The sequence below is a fragment of the Oncorhynchus keta genome, chromosome 17 (assembly GCF_023373465.1).
Source record: "Oncorhynchus keta strain PuntledgeMale-10-30-2019 chromosome 17, Oket_V2, whole genome shotgun sequence".
Classification (NCBI taxonomy): domain Eukaryota; kingdom Metazoa; phylum Chordata; class Actinopteri; order Salmoniformes; family Salmonidae; genus Oncorhynchus; species Oncorhynchus keta.
In genome coordinates, this window is record NC_068437.1 from 22,585,801 (window position 1) to 22,604,454 (window position 18,654).

Sequence of the window (18,654 nt, forward strand, 5' to 3'; positions counted from 1 at the left end):
GTGATGTGTGTGATGATGTGTTGTATGTGTGATGTGTGTGTGTGTGATGATGTGTTGTGTGTGTGATGATGTGTTGTATGTGTGATGTGATGTGTGTGTGTGTGTGTGTGATGATGTGTTGTATGTGTGATGTGATGTGATGTGTGTGTGTGATGATGTGTTGTGTGTGTGATGATGTGTTGTATGTGTGATGTGATGTGTGTGATGATGTGTTGTATGTGTGATGTGATGTGTGTGTGTGTGATGATGTGTTGTGTGTGTGATGATGTGTTGTATGTGTGATGTGATGTGTGTGTGTGATGATGTGTTGTGTGTGTGATGATGTGTTGTATGTGTGATGTGATGTGTGTGTGATGTGATGATGTGTTGTGTGTGTGATGATGTGTTGTATGTGTGATGTGATGTGTGTGTGATGATGTGTTGTATGTGTGTGTGATGTGTTGTATGTGTGATGTGATGTGTGTGTGTGATGATGTGTTGTGTGTGTGATGATGTGTTGTGTGTGTGATGATGTGTTGTGTGTGTGATGATGTGTTGTATGTGTGTGTGATGATGTGTTGTGTGTGTGATGATGTGTTGTATGTGTGATGTGATGTGTGTGTGTGATGATGTGTTGTGTGTGTGATGATGTGTTGTATGTGTGATGTGATGTGTGTGATGATGTGTTGTGTGTGTGATGATGTGTTGTATGTGTGATGATGTGTTGTATGTGTGATGTGATGTGTGTGTGTGTGATGATGTGTTGTATGTGTGATGTGATGTGTGTGTGTGATGATGTGTTGTGTGTGTGATGATGTGTTGTATGTGTGATGCGATGTGTGTGATGATGTGTTGTATGTGTGATGTGATGTGTGTGTGTGATGATGTGTTGTGTGTGTGATGATGTGTTGTATGTGTGATATGATGTGTGTGTGTGATGATGTGTTGTGTGTGTGATGATGTGTTGTATGTGTGATGTGATGTGTGTGTGATGTGATGATGTGTTGTGTGTGTGATGATGTGTTGTATGTGTGATGTGATGTGTGTGTGTGTGATGATGTGTTGTGTGTGTGATGATGTGTTGTGTGTGTGATGATGTGTTGTATGTGTGATGTGATGTGTGTGTGTGATGATGTGTTGTATGTGTGATGTGTGTGTGTGATGATGTGTTGTATGTGTGATGTGTGTGTGTGTGATGATGTGTTGTGTGTGTTTGATGTGTTTCCCAGGTTGAGACGTCCACTGAGAACTGATGAAAGGAACGAGGCCTGTGACTGATCCGTTCATCCTGATCAGGGGAATTCTACCTCTGTCTTTTTCTCTTTCTCAGTCTCTCTGGCTCTTCCGCTCTAAGCATATGACCCACTTTTACTACAGCCCCCCTCCCAGAAGATTGGCCTACAGAGAACTGGACAGGGGACAGAGAGGGAGAAAGAGCAGAATTACTATGAATAAATATTCGTAATTGTATTGTGAATGTTCACGAACGCGCCCCTGTGTGTGTGTGTGGGGGTGGATATGTGTGAGAGAGAAGCGAGGAAGAGAATGATGCTGTCATGGTATGTTGGCACCACTGACTCGGTCTTTGTGCTGTGAAAGGCAGCCATTCTGGGTGTGTGAGTTAGTTTTTGTCTGTGGCTCTGGAGGAGGTGAGAGGCTGTCTTTCAAAGGGAATCTGTACTGAGAACACAAGGCCTCAGCGTTTAGGACAACACAGTCAGGAGAGAGGGAAGAAAAGAGCCCTTTGTCCAGACCAGATAGAGGCGGAATACTGGGCAAGCTTTGAAGTGCTGTACAGAAAGCATGCGAATCATGCATCTTTTTACACAGGACAAGCAAGATATCGACTACTTGTGATAAGTAACTCGGGCTCTGCTCAATATTCACACAACGTTATGGTACATGCTTGTCGATTCACTGAAGCCATCTGTGCAGCAGACTAGGCCAGGTACACGGAGGACCTTTCCTGGAACTCAGAGGCAGACCCCAACCACACTCAGACCCATGTATCAGGGGGAAGGAGGAAAAAACCTGGGTACCTTCCTCCTGATACATGTATTGTACCAACAACACAGAGATCAATGTCACGAGCTACTCATATTGCAAGATTATTTGAACTGAGAGGTTCAGAAATCACTTCCTTTGTCAGTGTGATGCGCCACCATGGCAGGAGAGATGGGGCCCGTTCTGCTGCTGTGCTGTAAAGCGGTGCGGGAGGTAAAAGGGTGAGATGGAAAGAGAGCGAGAGAGAGAGAGGAGAAGGCCATTAGCATTCACAGGGTGTTGTTTGGTGCTGGCGCCGTCCCTCTGCGCCGAATCAGGCGTCGTTGATTAATTTCAGCCTATTAGCACCCCCCTTTCCTCATCTCCCGCCTCTCCCAGGTTAATTCCATGCCAGCGTGCGGAGTCGGGGGCTGCTGGTGTGAGCGATGGAAGAGGGGTTGCCAGGGAGCATGTTGTTGTCAGGACTGTATTAATGAGCACACCACTCTGGTCCTATGGACAGGGGGACTGTGTTTCTGGCTGCGTGCGTTTGCTCTGTCGAGGCCTGGCCTAGTTTCTCCTCTCATCAGGGATCCAAGGGCTGATGCAGATCACCTGACAGTGGCCCGAATGCTCAACCCTGGGTATGTGTGGGTGTGTGTGGGGGATGTGTGAAATTGACAGAATGGTAGAAATTGTGTCATATTTAGTGTGGAGACAACAAACCTATGGTGCTATTAGCCTTCCTGTAAATGGTGTGGTCTATATATTATCTTGAGCCAAAGTTTCTGTTATACTGAGTTTTCACTGGTTTTTCACGCTCAACAGTTTCCTGTGTGTATCAAGAATGGTCCACCATCCAAAGGACATCCAACCAACTTGACACGACTGTGGGAAGCATAGTCCATATATGTTCTGTAGTATTAGGTTTCTCCCCCCTTGATAAAAGGTACCATCTCTTAAATGTTGGATCACATCCTGCAAGAATTACAGACCTTTTAAAGGATCTTTTACACACTTTGTTAGCATCCCAGTGTAAGAAGTGAGGTCAGATAGTGGGTAAGTGGTAGAGGCCTGCCAGGCTCTGAAGGCATTCCTCTGCAGGAGCCTCTGCTGCACGCCCATCCTCCACAGCTGGCCACAGCACATCTGGCCTCCACAGCTGGCCTCCACAGCTGGCCTCCACAGCTGGCCACATCACACCTGGCCTCCACATCTGGTCACAGCCCACCTGGCCTCCACAGCTGGTCACAGCCCACCTGGCCTCCACATCTGGCCTCCACAGCTGGTCACAGCCCACCTGGCCTCTACATCTGGCCTCCACAGCTGGTCACAGCCCACCTGGCCTCTACATCTGGCCTCCACAGCTGGACACAGCCCACCTGTTCTTCACAGCTGGTCACAGCCCACCTGTTCTTCACAGCTGGACACAGCCCACCTGGCCTCCACAGCTGGTCTCCACAACTGGTCACAGCCCACCTGGCTTCCACATCTGGCCTCCACAGCTGGACACATCACACCTGGCCTCGCCTCGATACAGAGCGTGCACACCTGGATGCTTCTCACTTGATTAATCTGTTTCATTTAGAGCAGCTCATAACAGCTAGGAACATTCCAGTGTCCTCCATCATCAGTACTAGCACAGCTTAAACAAGTGCTGTGTGAGAGATGAGACAGTACACAGGTGAAGGGTTGTGTGTGGACTCTTCTGTGATGATTGAGGGCCAGATCTATGTCTTGTGAGAGGGAGGTGTGAAACTAATATTCCCATGAGTATTGGACTGGTTGGTTAACTTGGTTTAGGTTATTGGTGTCAGTTGAGCCTGTGAGGCTTTATTAAAATCTGTCATCAATATCCCATTAACTCCAAGCACGCCAATCTACTGCATTAGGAAAGTCTAATGGCATTAAAGTTTCAGAAGGCCTGGCTTCACTGTGGCACTTGACACTTTGCATCCACAGAAAAGGAAAAAGAAAGAAGCACTGGATATGAAGAAAAGAGTGAGGGACAGCGACACAGGTTAAAAGGTAAAGAAAGAAAATAAGGAAATCTGAATTGAGAGGTATAGTGTGAGAAGGAAGCAGAGGGATCAGGCTAGTCTCCGTGGATGTGGTGATGAGGTCCAGTACAGGAGTGGGCGGCTAGCTCCGGCTTAAGCAACTCCGCACCCCTCCGTAGCCTGCTGAATTATTCACTAACCCCCCCCCGCTGGGGCAGAGTGGCGACACGGAGGTCCGCCCACCCTGACCTGTGAGTTTAGAGCTGTGTCACCGCTGCTCCGCACACGAGGGTTCACGACTCCAGCCTTGGCATACACTTGTCTTCATCGAACCGATTACCTCTTAACACTGTGGTTGATGGGACACACACAGACTGTGGTGGACAGACAAAGATGTGGCGGCGCCACCAGCGGATGACCCCATGACCCTACAGAGCTCCGAGGGATGTTCTCCTGGTAGCAGGGCTGACCTCTCTCTGCTCATTAACACCGTAGATCACAGGACAGGTCCCATGAATGGAAGAAAGTTACTCTACCTTCTCTTCAGAATGTAGTCATCAGCACAATTGTTCAGTGAAAGTGAAAATGTACTTTTGAGTTTCTGTAGCTTTATTACTGTATCTGTTATGAAGTATCTTTGTATTCACACTGACTGCACAAAACATGAACAATATCTGCTCATACCATGACAGGCTGGCCAGGTGAATAGATGAAGGGGAGGAGACCGGCTAAATACGGATTTTTAAGACTCAAGAGAATTGAGACACGGATTGTGTATGTGTGCCATTCAGAGGGTGAATGGGAAAGAGAAAAGATTTCAGTGCAGGGTTTGGTAGTAGGTGCCAGGTGCACCGGTTTGATTCAAGAACTGCAATGCTGCTGTTTTTTTCACGTTCAACAGTTTCCTGTGTGTATCAAGAATAATCCACCACCCAAAAGGCATCCAACCAACGTGACACAACTGTGGGAAGCATTGAAGTCAACATGGGCCAGCCAGTATCCCTGTGGAACATTTTTGACTCATGTAATGTTGTGTGATTTGTTGTCTTCCTCGGGTAATGTGTAATGTTGTGCGATTTGCTGTCTTCCTCAGGTAAGCGACTGCAGGAGTGGATCAGTGTAGTTCTGTGCCTCTCTCTCTTCATCATCAACCTCTCCTTCCTTCTCCTCAACTTCTCCACTGTGCACATCTACAAAATCATCTTGGGCATCCGTGAGTTTCTCTAACACATTTTTTGGGTTTCTGTTTGAAATGACCTTGAAATAGTCTGCAATTACATTACGTCTCCAAAACATTTGTTGTCTGATATTATGGCAAAAGATTTGGTAAAATACTTTTCCCTCCTTTGTTCCCCACTACAGTAATGGGGATAGTAATGGCGGACTTTGCATCTGGTATGGTGCACTGGGGAGCAGACACCTGGGGCTCTGTGGACATCCCTGTCCTTGGGAAGGTAAGGGACAGGGTTCTGAGTTCAAGGTCTTTCCCAAACCTTAGACTCATCATTTGACTCTTGAGAAGGATTACAAATTACTATAGTGCCTTCAGAAAGTATTCACACCCCTTGACTTTTTCCACATTTTGTTGTGTTACAGCCTGAATTCAAAATGGATTAAATGTAGATTGTGTCATTCGCCTACACAATACCCCATAATGCCAAAGTGGAATTTTTTTTTACAAATGAATAAAAAAGTGAAAAGCTGAAATACCTTGAGTCAAAAAGTATTCAAACCCTTTGTTATGACAAGCCTAAATACGTTCAGGAGTAAAAGTGTGCTTAACAAGTAACATAATAAGTTACATGGATTCACTCTGTTTGCAGTAATAGTGTTGAACATGATTTTTGAATGACTAACTCAGCTCTGTACCCCACACATACAATGATCTGTAAGGTCGAGCAGTGAATTTCAAACAGATTCAACCACAAAGACCAGAGAGGTTTTCCAATGCACCCAGTCACTACAAAGATAATTTAATACTGCCCAAAAAGTGGAAACGCAATTAACTTTTTTGCTGTTTTTGTTTTGGACAAATCCAATGAAACACAGAGTACCACTCTCCATATTTCCAAGCATAGTGGTGGCTGCATCATGGTATGGGTATAATTGTAATTGATAAGGACTGGGGAGCTATGCACAGGCAAAATCTTAGAGGAAAACCTGGTTCAGTCCGCTTTTCACCAGACACTGGGAGATGAATTCCCCTTTCAGCAGGACAATAACCTAAAACGAGGCCAAATCTATACTGAAGAAGATAGTGAATGTTCCTGAGTGGCCGAATTACAGTTTTGTCTTAAATATGCTTGAAAATCTATGGTAAAAAAATGGTTCTCTAGCAATGATCGACAACCAATTTGACAGAGCTTGTATAATTTTTTTAAAAGAATAATGCATTTTTTAAAGAATAATGGGGAAATATTGTACAATCCAGGTGTGCAAAGCTCTTAGATTTACCCAGAAATACTCACCGCTGTAATCGCTGCCTAAGGTGATTTTAACATGTATCGACTCAGGGGTGAAATTAGATATTTCTGTATTTCATTTTCAAAAAGTTTACAAACATTTCTAAAATCCTGTTTTTATCCTGTACATATCAGTCATATGAGGGATTGTTAGGCAAAACATAATGTAATCCCATTTCTCAATGAGCTATATCAGTGGTCACACCTACACTGTCTGTATACATTACCTGTACTTCTGCAAACCACCGCCCAGCACACCCATTATCCTGCACCTGTGCTGAGAAGGCCACAACCAGCCAGTCTTCCCCTTCCTGTCCCCCTACACCCCAGTTGTGTGAAGGGCACAGCCATCCAGGATTATTATCATACAGTAGCTCAGGATTTTGTTGGTCTTTTGTGGTTCATCCTCCCTTGGCCACTCTAAGCAAAATGTCATTCTCTATCCCTCAGGATATACCACTACAGTACATTTCTGCCTGCCCCCCCCCTCACCACCACCACCACAGCCACCCCACCCACTCCTCTGGGGCTGGGGTTCCAGCACCCTGGGCTCCGTATTAATGCATGAGCACAACTTGGCCATGCTCCCCTCTCCCAATTAAAGAAAAGGTCACTCTTATCCTGTCCAATTAAAAGAGCACCTGGCCCTTATGTTGTGCAGTGTGGTGGGTGATGAATCGCTGGGTCTGTGTGTATATCTGCTGATGATGGGGTTTATTGTTCTATTGTCAGGGGTCAGGGGTCAGGGGGGACAGGGGGAGAAAAGGAATTGGCATTTTAATCTCCAGCTCTGCTTATGATCAGTATGTGTAATGGCATCACTGATCTTCACAGTGATTTATGTTATTCTACGTACATTATATTATGTATCGTATTTTGACTGTAAACAGACTGTTTCTATGACCAAAGCACAGCTGTGTGGTGAAGTCAGGTGTACAGACAGTACCAGAGTCATTCTACCTCAAAAAGCACAATAGAGGTTTGACACCCACCGTCTTCGATTGTTCTGAAATTGTTTCTGTGGTTAGAAACAGAAAAGATAAGCATTTCTGCAACATTATTTTATATATATATAATTTGATCTCTGAGAAATTAAGCTAATTGATTGCACCCAATTTGGCACTTTCAACTATAGGATTCATATAATATTCAATAAATGTAGTACCCAACATCCGATTTGCACAAGAAACTCTTCTTAACAATAACAATAATTCAAATGGGAGCAATCCAAATAAATGGTCAAAGCCCACCGCAATGACCAGTGTACAGTATCAGTTCTCTATGAAAATGAAAATCCAAGATGGCGTAGCAGTAAGTCGTCCTGTCGCATCGTCTCTCTGTAAATATCTGTAAATATCGTCTCTTTTTCGTTTTAGATATTTTTTTTCCTCATATCTTTAGAAACATTTTGCTAAACCTAAGCCTCCAAATACTCTCCTGCAATCCGCCTCACCCAATGTAGCTACTTTTCCTAAAGTATTTATATTTACTTCGGAACCGGAACCCCTCAACTGAAGCTAGCCAGCTAACCACCAGCTATGCTAGCGGTCTTCAGCTAACCGGTCATCAGCTAACCTTTAGCTCGGAAAGCTCTCGCCAGTTCGAACAACGCGACGCTAACCAGAGCATAACGGACCTATTTATTTTTTATCCCCGGATTCCCTCCGCAAACGGAACATTTTTTTTCAGCTGGATCTTCACAACTAGCTATCGAGCTAAACCGCAACCCTGGTTGATTACTCCTGGCTAGAGTTTCCACCCACGTAGCTTGAAGCTAGCCCGGCCAGAGCTCCTGTGTTCCTAGCATACTCCTGGGCTTCTATACCCGGACCCACGACCGGTCTATCGATGTCACTGCATGAAGAGGAATAAACAGACTCACCCCATCGCGACGTCCTCCAAAGGCTAACTCTCTAGCCCTCGCTATCTCCTTGTTTGCTAATTCGGCATGCTAACTGCTTACTTGTTTAGCCCAGGTCCGCTAACTACTACCTTGTTTACCCCGGCCTGTTAATCTGTTAGCTTGTTAGCACAGGCCTGCTAACCGTCTGCATCGCAGTGGCCCATATGTACTTTCTATCTCTTCCCGATTTAAAAAATGTGTTTATACCTTCCGGAAACCTGCCTCACCCAATGTGATACGGAATCGCAACTATTTTTAATTTTTAGAACACACTCAAGAACCTCCAGAAGCAAACCAGCTAACTAGCTACAAGCTATTTAGTCATTGTTAGTTTTTTTTAACCTGGATAACACTCGCCAGTCCAGCCCCCCTGCCCCATCCACCGCTGCCCCTGGACTCTGATCACTTGGCTACATAGCTGATGCACGCTGGACTGTCCATTAATCACGGTACTCCATTCTGCTTGTTTGTTTTATCTGTCGGCCCCGTTGCCTAGTCAATGCCATTTTACCTGCTGTTGTTATGCTAGCTGATTAGCTGTTGTCTCACCCACTGTTTTAGCTAGCTTTCCCAATTCAACACCTGTGATTACTGTATGCCTCGCTGTATGTCTCTCTCAAATGTCCATATGCCTTGTATACTGTTGCTCAGGTTAGTTATCATTGTTTTAGTTCACAATGGAGCCCCTAGTCCCACTCCTCATACCCCTGATACCTCCTTTGTCCCACCTCCCACATATGCGGTGACCTCACCCATTACAACCAGCGTGTCCAGAGATAAAACCTCTCTCATCATCACCCAGTGTCTGGGCTTATCTCCGCCGTACCCGCACCCCACCATACCCCTGTCTGCGCATTATGCCCTGAATATATTCTACCATGCCCAGAAACCTGCTCCTCTTATTCTCTGTCCCCAACGCTCTAGGCGACCAGTTTTGATAGCCTTTAGCCGCACCCTCATACTACTCCTTCTCTGTTCCACGGGTGATGTGGAGGTAAACCCAGGCCCTGCATGTCCCCAGGCACCCTCATTTGTTGAGGGTGCCTGTGATCGAAAAAGCCTTGGTTTCATGCATGTCAACATCAGAAGCCTCCTCCCTAAGTTTGTTTTACTCACTGCTTTAGCACACTCTGCTAACCCTGATGTCCTTGCCGTGTCTGAATCCTGGCTCAGGAAGGCCACCAAAAATTCTGAGATTTCCATACCCAACTATAACATCTTCCGTCAAGATAGAACTGCCAAAGGGGGAGGAGTTGCAGTCTACTGCAGAGATAGCCTGCAAAGTAATGTCATACTTTCCAGGTCCATACCCAAACAGTTCGAACTACTAATTCTGAAAATTACTCTCTCCAGAAATAAGTCTCTCACTGTTGGAGCCTGCTACCGACCCCCCCTCAGCTCCCAGCTGTGCCCTGGACACCATTTGTGAATTGATTGCCCCCCATCTAGCTTCAGAGTTTGTTCTGTTAGGTGACCTAAACTGGGATATGCTTAACACCCCGGCAGTCCTACAATCTAAGCTAGATGCCCTCAATCTCACACAAATCATCAAGGAACCCACCAGGTACAACCCTAACTCTGTAAGCAAGGGCACCCTCATAGACGTCATCCTGACCAACTGGCCCTCCAAATACACCTCCGCTGTCTTCAACCAGGATCTCAGCGACCACTGCCTCATTGCCTGTATCCGCTACGGCGCCGCAGTCAAACGACCACCCCTCATCACTGTCAAACGCTCCCTAAAACACTTCTGTGAGCAGGCCTTTCTAATCGACCTGGCCCGGGTATCCTGGAAGGACATTGACCTCATCCCGTCAGTTGAGGATGCCTGGTCATTCTTTAAGAGTAACTTCCTCACCATTTTAGATAAGCATGCCCGTTCAAAAAATGCAGAACTAAGAACAGATACAGCCCTTGGTTCACTCCAGACCTGACTGCCCTCGACCAGCACAAAAACATCCTGTGGCGGACTGCAATAGCATCGAACAGTCCCCGCGATATGCAACTGTTCAGGGAAGTCAGGAACCAATACACGCAGTCAGTCAGGAAAGCTAAGGCCAGCTTCTTCAGGCAGAAGTTTGCATCCTGTAGCTCCAACTCCAAAAAGTTCTGGGACACTGTGAAGTCCATGGAGAACAAGAGCACCTCCTCCCTGCTGCCCACTGCACTGAGGCTAGGGAACACGGTCACCACCGATAAATCCATGATTATCGAAAACTTCAACAAGCATTTCTCAACGGCTGGCCATGCCTTCCGCCTGGCTACTCCTACCTCGGCCAACAGCTCCGGCCCCCCCGCAGCTCCTCGCCCAAGCCTCTCCAGGTTCCCCTTTACCCAAATCCAGATAACAGATGTTCTGAAAGAGCTGCAAAACCTGGACCCGTATAAATCAGCTGGGCTTGACAATCTGGACCCTCTATTTCTGAAACTATCCGCCGCCATTGTCGCAACCCCTATTACCAGCCTGTTCAACCTCTCTTTCATATCGTCTGAGATCCCCAAGGATTGGAAAGCTGCAGCAGTCATCCTCCTCTTCAAAGGGGGAGACACCCTGGACCCAAACTGTTACAGACCTATATCCATTCTGCCCTGCCTATCTAAGGTCTTCGAAAGCCAAGTCAACAAACAGGTCACTGACCATCTCGAATCCCACCGTACCTTCTCCGCTATGCAATCTGGTTTCCGAGCTGGTCACGGGTGCACCTCAGCCACACTCAAGGTACTAAACGACATCATAACCGCCATCGATAAAAGACAGTACTGTGCAGCCGTCTTCATCGACCTTGCCAAGGCTTTCGACTCTGTTAATCACCAGATTCTTATCGGCAGACTCAGTAGCCTCGGTTTTTCGGATGACTGCCTTGCCTGGTTCACCAATTACTTTGCAGACAGAGTTCATTGTGTCAAATCGGAGGGCATGCTGTCCGGTCCTCTGGCAGTCTCTATGGGGGTGCCACAGGGTTCAATTCTCGGGCCGACTCTTTTCTCTGTATATATCAATGATGTTGGTCTTGCTGCGGGCGATTCCCTGATCCACCTCTACGCAGACGACACCATTCTATATAATTTCGGCCCGTCATTGGACACTGTGCTATCTAACCTCCAAACGAGCTTCAATGCCATACAACACTCCTTCCGTGGCCTCCAACTGCTCTTAAACGCTAGTAAAACCAAATGCATGCTTTTCAACCGATCGCTGCCTGCACCCGCATGCCCGACTAGCATCACCACACTGGATGGTTCCGACCTTGAATATGTGGACACCTATAAGTACCTAGGTGTCTGGCTAGACTGCAAACTCTCCTTCCAGACCCATATCAAACATCTCCAATCGAAAATCAAATCAAGAGTCGGCTTTCTATTCCGCAAGAAAGCCTCCTTCACTCACACTGCCAGGCTTACCCTAGTAAAACTGACTATCCTACCGATCCTCGACTTCGGGGATGTCATCTACAAAATCGCTTCCAACACTCTACTCAACAAACTGGATGCAGTTTATCACAGTGCCATCCGTTTTGTCACTAAAGCACCTTATACTACCCACCACTGCGACTTGTATGCTCTAGTCGGCTGGCCCTCGCTACATATTCGTCGCCAGACCCACTGGCTCCAGGTCATCTACAAGGCCATGCTAGGTAAAGCTCCGCCTTATCTCAGTTCACTGGTCACGATGGCAACACCCATCCGTAGCACGCGCTCCAGCAGGTGTATCTCACTGATCATCCCTAAAGCCAACACCTCATTCGGCCGCCTTTCGTTCCAGTACTCTGCTGCCTGTGACTGGAACGAATTGCTAAAAATCGCTGAAGTTGGAGACTTTTATCTCCCTCACCAACTTCAAACATCAGCTATCTGAGCAGCTAACCGATCGCTGCAGCTGTACATAATCTATTGGTAAATAGCCCACCCATTTTCACCTACCTCATCCCCGCAGTTTTTATTTATTTACTTTTCTGCTCTTTTGCACACCAATATCTCTACCTGTACATGATCATCTGATCATTTATCACTCCAGTGTTAATCTGCAATATTGTAATTATTCGCCTACCTCCTCATGCCTTTTGCACACATTGTATATAGACTCCCCTTTTTTTCTACTGTGTTATTGACTTGTTAATTGTTTACTCCATGTGTAACTCTGTGTTGTCTGTTCACACTGCTATGCTTTAGCTTGGCCAGGTTGCAGTTGCAAATGAGAACTTGTTCAACTAGCCTACCTGGTTAAATAAAGGTGAAATAAAAATTTTAAAAATGATTTACAAGCTGTGATTATTTTTTCTTTCCTGTTCAGAGAATTAGCCATTGATGTCGCTTGCATTTTTCCCATAGATGAAGTGAAAGTACCAGGTTTTGCCCACTAGAAGCCGCTGTTCCTGCTACTGCCCTTTTTTATCCATTATATTATATGAGATCTATAAATTGAAATGGACAATTTGGGTGCAATCAATTAGCTTAATTTTTCAGAGTTCAAATAGTCTATCAACTTAAGAATGTTGCAGGAATGCTTATCTTATCTGTTTCTAATTACTGCTATGGTCCTTGGTGGTCCTTGGTGGTCCCCGATTTTATGGGGGAGGGTCGTCAGCGAAATGGGACACACCTGGGAGAGGGTGTGTCTCGGATGAATACACCTTTCCCCCATACATCGAGGAGACTCCAAGCAGACACACTGTTATTTTTGGTTGTGGCATTTTGGGGCTACTTTGTGTTCATTTGTTTTGGCACCTCTCAACACCCCTCATTATCACCATCTATGCACGCATCCACTCACCCAGGTGTGTACCATTTCTCTGACGAACCTCCCGGCTCCGCCCACCGACATCCGATTTAAGGAAAACAAGAGCAAAGAGAAGTAATTCGGCAAACAGAGTGGGAGGGTCGTCATATTACAGAAAAGATTTCAGAACAATCTGAGATGGTGGGTGTTATGGCTTTCTGAAATGACAGGAATGACTCACCACATATTAGACTACACATCACTAGGAATATCAGACATAATGTAAAGGAATATACATTCTGAACACCTCGACACCTCGTGTTAAAGGTGTACAATTAAGCAAAAACAAATAGGTAAATAGCCCAATTGTTAGACAGGGACCTTTCGTAAAGATGTGTAGGGGCCTACATGTTGGCTGCTATATGTTACTGTACTGCAACAAAGGCCTTGTTCTCCTCTGTAATATATTCCTCAAACATACCTGTGCCCTGGTGAGGCAGAGGGGGGCCGTCCTAGCAGAGCAGACTGCCTGCCCCCTGTAGTTCCAGCTAAGGGGCCCGGGCCTGCTGCCTGCACTCCTTTCATCAGCAGCCTGTCTGGTTGGAGTTCCAGAACAGCTCAGTCCCTGTTCAGCCTGCCGCCCCGCCGTGCAGCGCTTACTGCTCTGACTCTGTAACATGGCCGCTGCTCGCTGTCGATCCTTTCGCTGTCTGGGATAATTAGGATTCACCACCTGGGAACGATCGGACTTCAAAAAGAGCGGGGGAATTTACAGACATCTCGAAAGAAGTGCTTTAAGACCCTTAACCAGCAGATTAAAGGAAACACTTAGCGGATGGATACGCCGTTTTGTCCCGAGGTTCAAACAGAAAAACTTAACTTGAGGGAGAATCATTAATGACAGTGATTAGAGGAGAAAAAACTCTAATTGAACGTCTTCAACCAGTTCAGTCCATAGTCGAGGGTGAGTGGAGGGACATTTCCTTTCCATGGCCGGGTAACCAGGACGATGGTAGATGTGAGTCCTGATTAGTGAAAGGCAGGCGAGGCAGGCCGTTAAACGATGTGGGATTAGTGCTGGTGTTACTCGAGGTGGCTGCAGTGTGCCGAGGAGTCCACACACCCGCTCTGTGTGCCGAGGAGTCCACACACCCGCTCTGTGTGCCGAGGAGTCCACACACCCGCTCTGTGTGCCGAGGAGTCCACACACCCGCTCTGTGTGCCGAGGAGTCCACACACCCGCTCTGTGTGCCGAGGAGTCCACACACCCGCTCTGTGTGCCGAGGAGTCCACACACCCGCTCTGTGTGCCGAGGAGTCCACACACCCTTTCTGTGTGCCGAGGAGTCCACACACCCGCTCTGTGTGCCGAGGAGTCCACACACCCGCTCTGTGTGCCGAGGAGTCCACACACCCGCTCTGTGTGCGTCTGGGGTTTACCGCTCCTTTAATCTCACAGACAGACTGGGAGAAGAGAACGAGAGGAACGGAGAGGAACAGAATTGTCAAAATATTGACAGATAGTGTCCCTTGCTCCAGCAGTGTCTCAATGTGTCCTCAGATATACATGTGATTGAGTTCTGCCCACAAACACAGGATAATTACTTTTTACCGTCAGTGACACGCTATGGTAATTTGGCGCCAAAAGATTCCTCTTTTTATGTGGGAAATAAATTACCTTCATTGTGTATTTTCTCTTTGTGCTCATGCGATTCTCTCCCTCTGTCCCTTTCATTTGTGACACCCACGCTGTTACAAGCAGGTGTCTGTCTCAGCTTAGCGAGGTGCTGGTTGTGAGTGACACCCACGCTGTTACAAGCAGGTGTCTGTCTCAGCTTAGCGATGTGCTGGTTGTGAGTGACACCCACAGGTGTCTGTCTCAGCAAGCAGGTGTCTGTCTCTGTCTCAGCGAGGTGCTGGTTGTGAGTGACACCCACGCTGTTACAAGCAGGTGTCTGTCTCAGCTTAGCGAGGTGCTGGTTGTGAGTGACACCCACGCTGTTACAAGCAGGTGTCTGTCTCAGCTTAGCGAGGTGCTGGTTGTGAGTGACACCCACGCTGTTACAAGCAGGTGTCTGTCTCAGCTTAGCGAGGTGCTGGTTGTGAGTGACACCCACGCTGTTACAAGCAGGTGTCTGTCTCAGCTTAGCGAGGTGCTGGTTGTGAGTGACACCCACGCTGTTACAAGCAGGTGTCTGTCTCAGCTTAGCGAGGTGCTGGTTGTGAGTGACACCCACGCTGTTACAAGCAGGTGTCTGTCTCAGCTTAGCGAGGTGCTGGTTGTGAGTGACACCCACGCTGTTACAAGCAGGTGTCTGGTGTCTGTCTCAGCTGTTAGCGAGGTGCTGGTTGTGAGTGACACCCACGCTGTTACAAGCAGGTGTCTGTCTCAGCTTAGCGAGGTGCTGGTTGTGAGTGACACCCACGCTGTTACAAGCAGGTGTCTGTCAGCTCGAGGTGCTGGTTGTGAGTGACACCCACGCTGTTACAAGCAGGTGTCTGGCTTAGCGAGGTGCTGAGTGACACCCACGCTGTTACAAGCAGGTGTCTGTCTCAGCTTAGCGAGGTGCTGGTTGTGAGTGACACCCACGCTGTTACAAGCAGGTGTCTGTCTCAGCTTAGCGAGGTGCTGGTTGTGAGTGACACCCACGCTGTTACAAGCAGGTGTCTGTCTCAGCTTAGCGAGGTGCTGGTTGTGAGTGACACCCACGCTGTTACAAGCAGGTGTCTGTCTCAGCTTAGCGAGGTGCTGGTTGTGAGTGACACCCACGCTGTTACAAGCAGGTGTCTGTCTCAGCTTAGCGAGGTGCTGGTTGTGAGTGACACCCACGCTGTTACAAGCAGGTGTCTGTCTCAGCTTAGCGAGGTGCTGGTTGTGAGTGACACCCACGCTGTTACAAGCAGGTGTCTGTCTCAGCTTAGCTGGTTGTGAGTGACACCCACGCTGTTACAAGAGGTGCTGGTTGTGAGTGACACCCACGCTGTTACAAGCAGGTGTCTGTCTCAGCTTAGCGAGGTGCTGGTTGTGAGTGACACCCACGCTGTTACAAGCAGGTGTCTGTCTCAGCTTAGCGAGGTGCTGGTTGTGAGTGACACCCACGCTGTTACAAGCAGGTGTCTGTCTCAGCTTAGCGAGGTGCTGGTTGTGAGTGACACCCACGCTGTTACAAGCAGGTGTCTGTCTCAGCTTAGCGAGGTGCTGGTTGTGAGTGACACCCACGCTGTTACAAGCAGGTGTCTGTCTCAGCTTAGCGAGGTGCTGGTTGTGAGTGACAGGTGTCTGTCCACGCTGTTACAAGCAGGTGTCTGTCTCAGCTTAGCGAGGTGCTGGTTGTGAGTGACACCCACGCTGTTACAAGCAGGTGTCTGTCTCAGCTTAGCGAGGTGCTGGTTGTGAGTGACACCCACGCTGTTACAAGCAGGTGTCTGTCTCAGCTTAGCGAGGTGCTGGTTGTGAGTGACACCCACGCTGTTACAAGCAGGTGTCTGTCTCAGCTTAGCGAGGTGCTGGTTGTGAGTGACACCCACGCTGTTACAAGCAGGTGTCTGTCTCAGCTTAGCGAGGTGCTGGTTGTGAGTGACACCCACGCTGTTACAAGCAGGTGTCTGTCTCAGCTTAGCGAGGTGCTGGTTGTGAGTGACACCCACGCTGTTACAAGCAGGTGTCTGTCTCAGCTTAGCGAGGTGCTGGTTGTGAGTGACACCCACGCTGTTACAAGCAGGTGTCTGTCTCAGCTTAGCGAGGTGCTGGTTGTGAGTGACACCCACGCTGTTACAAGCAGGTGTCTGTCTCAGCTTAGCGAGGTGCTGGTTGTGAGTGACACCCACGCTGTTACAAGCAGGTGTCTGTCTCAGCTTAGCGAGGTGCTGGTTGTGAGTGACACCCACGCTGTTACAAGCAGGTGTCTGTCTCAGCAGGTGCTTACGCCTGTTACAAGCAGGTGTCTGTCTCAGCTTAGACACCCACGAGGTGCTGGTTGTGAGTGACACCCACGCTGTTACAAGCAGGTGTCTGTCTCAGCTTAGCGAGGTGCTGGTTGTGAGTGACACCCACGCTGTTACAAGCAGGTGTCTGCTTAGCGAGGTGCTGGTTGTGAGTGACACCCACGCTGTTACAAGCAGGTGTCTGTCTCAGCAGCGAGGTGCTGGTTGTGAGTGACACCCACGCTGTCAGGTGTCTGTCTCAGCTTAGCGAGGTGCTGGTTGTGAGTGACACCCACGCTGTTACAAGCAGGTGTCTGTCTCAGCTTAGCGAGGTGCTGGTTGTGAGTGACACCCACGCTGTTACAAGCAGGTGTCTGTCTCAGCTTAGCGAGGTGCTGGTTGTGAGTGACACCCACGCTGTTACAAGCAGGTGTCTGTCTCAGCTTAGCGAGGTGCTGGTTGTGAGTGACACCCACGCTGTTACAAGCAGGTGTCTGTCTCAGCTTAGCGAGGTGCTGGTTGTGAGTGACACCCACGCTGTTACAAGCAGGTGTCTGTCTCAGCTTAGCGAGGTGCTGGTTGTGAGTGACACCCACGCTGTTACAAGCAGGTGTCTGTCTCAGCTTAGCGAGGTGCTGGTTGTGAGTGACACCCACGCTGTTACAAGCAGGTGTCTGTCTCAGCTTAGCGAGGTGCTGGTTGTGAGTGACACCCACGCTGTTACAAGCAGGTGTCTGTCTCAGCTTAGCGAGGTGCTGGTTGTGAGTGACACCCACGCTGTTACAAGCAGGTGTCTGTCTCTAGCAGGTGCTGGTTGTGAGTGTTACAAGCAGGTGTCTGTCTCAGCTTAGCGAGGTGCTGGTTGTGAGTGACACCCACGCTGTTACAAGCAGGTGTCTGTGCTGGTGCTGGTGAGTGACACCCACGCTGTTACAAGCAGGTGTCTGTCTCAGCTTAGCGAGGTGCTGGTTGTGAGTGACACCCACGCTGTTACAAGCAGGTGTCTGTCTCAGCGAGGTGCTGGTTGTGAGTGACACCCACGCTGTTACAAGCAGGTGTCTGTGCTGGTTGTGAGTGACACCCACGCTGTTACAAGCAGGTGTCTGTCTCAGCTTAGCGAGGTGCTGGCTGTGAGTGACACCCACGCTGTTACAAGCAGGTGTCTGTCTCAGCTTAGCGAGGTGCTGGCTGTGAGTGACACCCACGCTGTTACAAGCAGGTGTCTGTCTCAGCTTAGCGAGGTGCTGGTTGTGAGTGACACCCACGCGGTTACAAGCAGGTGTCTGTCTCAGCTTAGCGAGGTGCTGGTTGTGAGTGACAGGTGTCTGTCTCCTTAGCGAGGTGCTGGTTGTGAGTGACACACGCTGTTACAAGCAGGTGTCTGTCTCAGCTTAGCGAGGTGCTGGTTGTGAGTGACACCCACGCTGTTACAAGCAGGTGTCTGTCTCAGCTTAGCGAGGTGCTGGTTGTGAGTGACACCCACGCGGTTACAAGCAGGTGTCTGTCTCAGCTTAGCGAGGTGCTGGTTGTGAGTGACACCCACGCTGTTACAAGCAGGTGTCTGTCTCAGCTTAGCGAGGTGCTGGTTGTGAGTGACACCCACGCTGTTACAAGCAGGTGTCTGTCTCAGCTTAGCGAGGTGCTGGTTGTGAGTGACACCCACGCTGTTACAAGGTTTATTATGATG

At 48.3% G+C, this 18,654-nt stretch overlaps 1 protein-coding gene across 1 annotated transcript in view; it reads left to right on the forward strand.

Moving 5' to 3' along the window:
• si:ch211-212o1.2 (uncharacterized protein LOC492735 homolog) overlaps nucleotides 1-18,654 on the forward strand; it is a 106,775-nt gene that overhangs the window by 39,708 nt on the left and 48,413 nt on the right. The window contains exons 3-4 of the mRNA XM_035790949.1: nucleotides 5,056-5,175; nucleotides 5,325-5,416. Coding sequence (XP_035646842.1) covers nucleotides 5,056-5,175; nucleotides 5,325-5,416 — 212 coding nt within the window. The remainder of the gene's footprint in view (nucleotides 1-5,055; nucleotides 5,176-5,324; nucleotides 5,417-18,654) is intronic.